The sequence below is a fragment of the Heliangelus exortis genome, chromosome 3 (assembly GCF_036169615.1).
Source record: "Heliangelus exortis chromosome 3, bHelExo1.hap1, whole genome shotgun sequence".
Lineage (NCBI taxonomy): Eukaryota > Metazoa > Chordata > Aves > Apodiformes > Trochilidae > Heliangelus > Heliangelus exortis.
This window is the reverse complement of record NC_092424.1, coordinates 100,566,723-100,573,008: the sequence shown is the minus strand read 5'-3', so window position 1 is coordinate 100,573,008 and position 6,286 is coordinate 100,566,723. Positions and strand designations below refer to the sequence as shown.

General features: G+C 38.6%; 1 protein-coding gene across 1 annotated transcript in view; it reads right to left on the bottom strand.

Annotated features, from left to right (window-relative positions):
* Positions 1-345: 345 nt before the first annotated feature.
* Positions 346-6,286, bottom strand: part of GREB1 (growth regulating estrogen receptor binding 1) — a 50,747-nt gene continuing 44,806 nt past the window's right edge. The window contains exons 29-32 of the mRNA XM_071741923.1: positions 4,687-4,822; positions 4,257-4,457; positions 2,935-3,073; positions 346-1,935 (exon numbers count right to left, since the gene is read on the bottom strand). Coding sequence (XP_071598024.1) covers positions 1,772-1,935; positions 2,935-3,073; positions 4,257-4,457; positions 4,687-4,822 — 640 coding nt within the window. The 3' untranslated portion in view covers positions 346-1,771. The remainder of the gene's footprint in view (positions 1,936-2,934; positions 3,074-4,256; positions 4,458-4,686; positions 4,823-6,286) is intronic.

The following is a 6,286-nucleotide window of genomic DNA, read 5'->3' as shown; positions in this document are numbered from 1 at the left end:
GAAGATGAGATTTCAACTCATTGTCTTTAATTCTGTATTTCTGTATAACCTCTTATACCTTTGAGGCTGTGTTATGCTTTAGGTCATTAAGTAGTATTGTATTTTCCCCTAATCAGTTCAGGGCATTCCCTAGTTATATATTTCAGCTAACCTTTTTTTTATCTGCATACCAAAACATACTTGGCAGTCCTATACATCACCAAGACAAATGTTCATGCAGCATGAACTTTATTTATAAAGGATTGATTAGACATGAATGCCACACTTCTGTAAAAAAAAAAAGTTTAAATTAATCAACTGGTGAAAACTGAACAGGTAACACTATTTACATAAGACCTTGCTCACCTTCCTTCCTGAAACTTAAAGTGAATTCTCATTCTGAAATAAGGACAATGAAATATAGAAATATACTGATTTCTAGCAGTTACCTTGTAAATATCAACCTAAGTCTCTCAGATTTACAGAACTTACCTTTCTGTGTAAAAGAGCCTAAATTACCTCTTTGGCATAGTCATACTGATGTCTGCATTTTCAAGACCAGTACTGTAATCAGACACCTAATGGAATTTCATCAGCACAATATCAGTTATCCACCCATTGGTGTATACAGCAAGAAAGACATATTAGATGTCTTCTGACAGTGTCTGTACTCATCCTTGCTGCACCTGGACTAAGTGAAGTTAACACTGATTCTATAAATACAAGCAGGAGGTTTGCAACTCAGATAATATTTTCAAAAACTTAGACAAAGACTGTGATCACTGACTTCATATTTAGAGCATACAAAATATCATGATGCCTGGTGCCATTCTAGAACATGTTTTTAGAGTTCCACCTGAATTTCTCAAAGATGTAGTATCCGTTTTCTTTTTTTGAGGCAACTTGGCAAGAAAATATCCCCAGAAAGTGTATTGGGAGTGTTTCAGAACAGTCTCATCTGCTGTCTTGAGCACACAGGCCCAGCTTGAAGTCTGGAGCCAGTGCAACAATTTAATCAGAACTCAGAAAACACCATTGTTCTAGATAATAAGTCACTTGCAGATCAGTGTCACCATTTGACCTCTTCAGTTACTCAAGGTAATTATGGTTGCAGGATTAAATGTTCAGATCTCATTTTAAAATCTACTTTCTTGACTCTCTTCTTTATGCTAAGAACCAGACATATAATTATGGTTCTTTCCCAAGAGACCTGTATGGTAAAACTATCCACTGGGGCACTTGTTCCAAAAAATAAGGCTTCAACTGAGTTCCCACTATTAAAGAAATGCATTTTACAAATCTTCATACAAAAAGCCTATCTGGATCAATCAGTGGCAGTGTACTACAAAACTGTAACAATTCTTGTTGCCTTGTGACATCTGTTAGATAAATAAGATTTGTAAAACAAAATCTGCTCCTCAATTTACATTTCCTATTTCTGGAATATACAAAAAGTTTTCTAAACCTCTCACTTACGGACTTCCATGTGTTTTGTTTTTTTCAAGAAGTGCACTCATTGACCTCCCTTCTGATCCAAAATGATTGCTGCCGTGCCTAGTAGCAAATTTCTGTGTCTCTCCTAGGTATTAAGAAAGACTTCCATCAGACAATTAAATAAGAAAAGTCACTTCAGTGTTTGGAAATATGAACAAAAATTGTCTGATTAGATATCATTCTAACAAACAGGAAAACAGTCCTGTTTCTGTTCAGAAAGCAGAGCCCCTCAGAAGTCATCTCATGAGATAGTGGCAACTAGTCTCTTGGATCACCCAGGAAATGTGCCTCTTTTCAACTAAATGTGTCGTCCAGTCAGGAAGAAGAGTGGTCTGTCCTCCTTTGCATTGGCAGTCTGGAACTCATCCCGCAGCCGGAACTGCCACTCATCTTCCAGCTCCAGCCGCACAACCGTCTGGCGGAGAGAATTCCGATCTTGACAAATCACACACAGGGTGGCACCTAAGCAAACAGTTAAAAAGAAATCCACATGACTCTCCCCTTTGTTCTCAGATCACCCAGCTCAAATCACCCCTTAGCATGTGGAGCTCCACCACATTCACAACAGAAGTTACAAAGGGGCTTGGGAAAAAATGAAAACCCTCATGTAGGACTGGAGAGATCTATCTTCAAATCCCTATTTATCGGGGCCTTCTCATGTAACTTGAGGTACCCAGTATTTAAACTGGAATAGGACAGATTTAGGTTAGATATTAGGAAGAAATTCTTTACTATGAGGACAGTTAGACTTTGGAACAGGTTGCCCAGAGAAGTTCTGGCTGCCTCTCCCTGGAAGTATTCAAGGACAGGTTGGAGGGATCTTTGAACAGCCTGGTGTAGTTGGAGGTGTCCCTGCCCATGGCAGGGGGCCTGGAATTAGATGATCTTTGAGATCTCTTCAAACCCAAACAATTCTGTGGTTTTGTGATTTATCTGGTAAGCAGGACTAACAATAAATTCCCTACTCTTCAGAGTGAGGAGAGCTAAAACTGTCAGGTCTAAGGATGTGGTGATGTGTCCTGGCAGAAGACTAGATAAAGCCTTACATCTGTTACTGTTCTAGACCTACTGATCATTACTTTGTTGAGTGAAACCCTCACTCAGCGAAACACTTACACCCCAAGCCAATCACCATGATGGCTGACTTAAGCCCTCTGTGCTTTGCTGACCAGAAACAGTCTAAACATGTCCTTAAAACTAATGACAAAGTAGGGAGTTATGGATATAAATCCAACATTCCTCCCCATTTAGAAATCTTCAGGACTTACAGTTTTGTTATATACTAGTTTACTACAGTAAAAAACCAGCATGGTCAAGCATCAGGTGGGATTTAAAGACAGATATGAATATATGCATTCACATATATATGCATGTGTATTTTCAGAAAAAATACATTTTCGCCCAGGTTCCCAGAGACCAGATCATATAATTTCCCATAAAAAAAAAATTATGGCAGCTCACCTTTAAGAAAATGAAATTTCTTCAAAAAGCTAGCTACAACAAAGGAGTCACAGAGGTATAGGAGGAGACCACTGAATGTCAATCCAGAGGAACTGATATTCAGAGAGTGAGGCCGGGAGCTCACGTAGCAAACTGCAATCTGGTTGGGAGAGGGGAAAAAAAACCCAAACATTTTTCAAGCTTCTAGATACAGCTGAAGCTTGATAATCAAGCTGATTCAAATTCAGATTTGCTTTCCAACTCCAAATATTGTGATATTTATAGTTTCTTCCTAAATATCCCTCCAGTTACTGAAAATCTACATAAAAGCACCATTGATAACTATGTATTAATTACTATTAATTAAGATTATTATCATGAGTTTTAGATATTATAGGTTTTGAAAGCTTCATAGCAATAGCTGCCCACAACCATAATGATGTGACCGACCCAGCGCAGTTTACCTGTAAGTGTAAATATAGTAAATGTGCAGCCAGACACAAAGACAGCCCTTTAGAAATGTCTAATTTAATTTATGTTATGATAGCATTACTCAAGTTAGTCAAGTTGTTCATATACATAAATGTACAAGGTTCTAGTTTATTTTTATGGCTATTTGCCAAATCCACTACAAGCAGAAAAGAAATTAAAAGATGTAATTCAAAAAGTTCTGAGAGAAGTATACGTGAGAAGGTCATTACCAGCTGCTTTTGGTAAAGAAGTTAGGTAAACCAGCAAGACTGAATTGATTTAGTATTCAAGTCAAGTGCAAAGGTAAAAACAGTTTCTCCCTCCTGAACACCACCGTCTTAATATTACACTTGTATCCAACCTACATTTGAGCCTAAGTATGAACTTGCCCATCAGAGAGCCAACAGCTCCTGAGAATTAATGTCAGTTTCTCCCATTCTGTCTGCTCTTTTTGTATTTGCTTCCCTGCCTCATCTTAACGGTCAAAAGTGAATGGAAACATTTGTATTTGAAATGCTTTCCATGGGCTAGTAAGTATTTTTAGAACACTCTTGTGGAAGAAGTTTGCTGTAGGAAGGGACAAATTACATCAGACTGAGAAAACACTTCTTAAAGAAATGTGCTTAATTCAGAATCTGGTATAATTTACAGATTATATTATATTTAGGATAACTCTGGGCTTGTTCTCCATCTACTTTATTTGAACCCTCTAATATCTCTATGGGACTAAGAATTTGTTATTTATATTATAAGGACATAATACCCGATTCTTCAAAGGCTGTGTAACTATAATTAAGGAATGCATCAAAGAGCTTATTAAAATTGTAACTCATACATCTCTAGAGCTGCTTGAAGTTTATTCTGTTCAGTACCTGTGGTCCTAAGTTAAGGTAACAGTCCACAGATAGCACTGGATGACTGTAATTCTTCAGTGAGAGAGGGAAGAAGCGATGGCTGTGATACTGGAGATATTTTTCAAGGAGCAGCTGAGCAGGTGCTGCCAAGAAGGTGTGCTTGCTGTCAGGAGCACAAATGTACTGAGCAGGGGAGATTGAAACTGGAGTGTCAGATACCTATGAGGAAAAACAATCCTGATCAATCAAGCTGTACTTATCAAAATTTTGCTTTGTATAAAATATATCTCTATCCTACAAATCTAAGTTTTATATACGAAGCAAAGCCATTCAGCCAGAAATATACCCCATTATTACTGGCACCAAAATACCTCAGCTCTCCTGGTTACAGGGTACAAAAAATAAAACAGAATTTTAACAACGGTGAAATAGAGGTCGCAGTTCCCACCTTAGACTTAATGTGGAAGGATCGCTGTCCTCCTACTGCAATTTGCTTTTTCATGACACTAAAGTGATTAAATCGACAGATGAGAAGGCCAGCACTGTGGACACGCAAGTTGAAGTCAACATCATCACAGGTAAATCTGCAAAGAATAAAATCATTGCAGTCCAGAGGAAAGTTTTTCATCAAGCATTCAGACTCTTTGATCACCAGGGTAGAAACGACAGCTGTCAAACATCCTGATCCCCCCACCGGTGCCTACTGGCCAGAGAAAGAGGCTTCAGCTTTGTATTACAAAACTCAGCTTGAATGAGATCAAGAAGATCAGACTGATGGAAGGGAATCACTTAGGGAGGGAAAAGACCAGAAACACAGAAGAAAGCGGGAGGAAAAAGGTAGTAAAATGCCACAAAAAAACCCACCTAGGAGTTAAAATACTTTCTTTGCCTTTCACTACAACAATGCAGTCATAGAAAACAGCTACATACACTCCTGCCCTCAAAAAAGTCGAGAAAATAAATTCCTCTGACTTCCAAGGAGATGCATGAAGCACTGAATTTGATTCTCTGACTACTCATTTCCCCCATATAATATGAATATCCAGGAAAATTTTTCTCTGCCAAAATAGTGTCATTTTACATTAGAGACAAAAACTATCTGAAGCAAAGGAGACTTTTCTTCATACAACAGAACTGTTGAGCCATGGGAATAAAGTAAACAGAATGAAGCCAAACATCCCTGAGCTAGATTTGACCCATTTAAAAATAAGATGGAACAGAATAAAAGGTAAACTTCTAAATTCAAATACTTTAGCCTTTGGAAAACTCTCTCAGTTCTCTATTTTGAATATATATATTACACAGCAAATAGGATGATGTGCAGAACCATTGGATTAACATCAAGGGCCAGGATTTAAATGAGCTGAGCAGTTACTACAACAGTTGGCAGAAGTGAGAAATATGGCATTTAATTATAGGTTTTGAAAATCTTGTCTTTCATAGTATTTACATTAATGTTTGGTACTCCTGCTTGACAGTGTCTCTGACAAGAAAATGTACCATTTTCATTTCCACCCCAGGCTTGGGATGTCATACAATACTTCTGTCTCCACAGCCCCCACACAGAGGATCACAGAGAGCCACGTGTGGTCTAAAGCCACAGGCAGGAACTGGTTGGTGGGATCCGGAATTCCTGGCATTTTAACACCCCTGCCTGTACTCGTATCATGTTGCTTTATTGTCATTGTCTTCATTTGCCCTTCATAATACTTCATAAGGTAATGCAGTTACCAGGGAGTAAGTACCAGGGAGTACTTACTTCATAAGTAATGCAGCCAGGGAGCACAGTTCTGTTCTTAGAGATGCATGGGAGCAAGTTTAAAATTCTCTTTTAAAATGTCAGGTTGGTGATATTAGAAATTTAAGTCATCTGTTTATCCAGAGATGATGGGAGGCTTGCTAATGTGACACCCATATACAAGAAGGGCCAGAAGGATCTGGGGAACCACAGGCCTGTTAGTCTGACCTCAGCGCCCAAAAAACTATGGAGAGGTTCATATTGGGTGAGCTCACTTGGCAAGTGCAGGACAGCCAGGGGATCAGGCCCA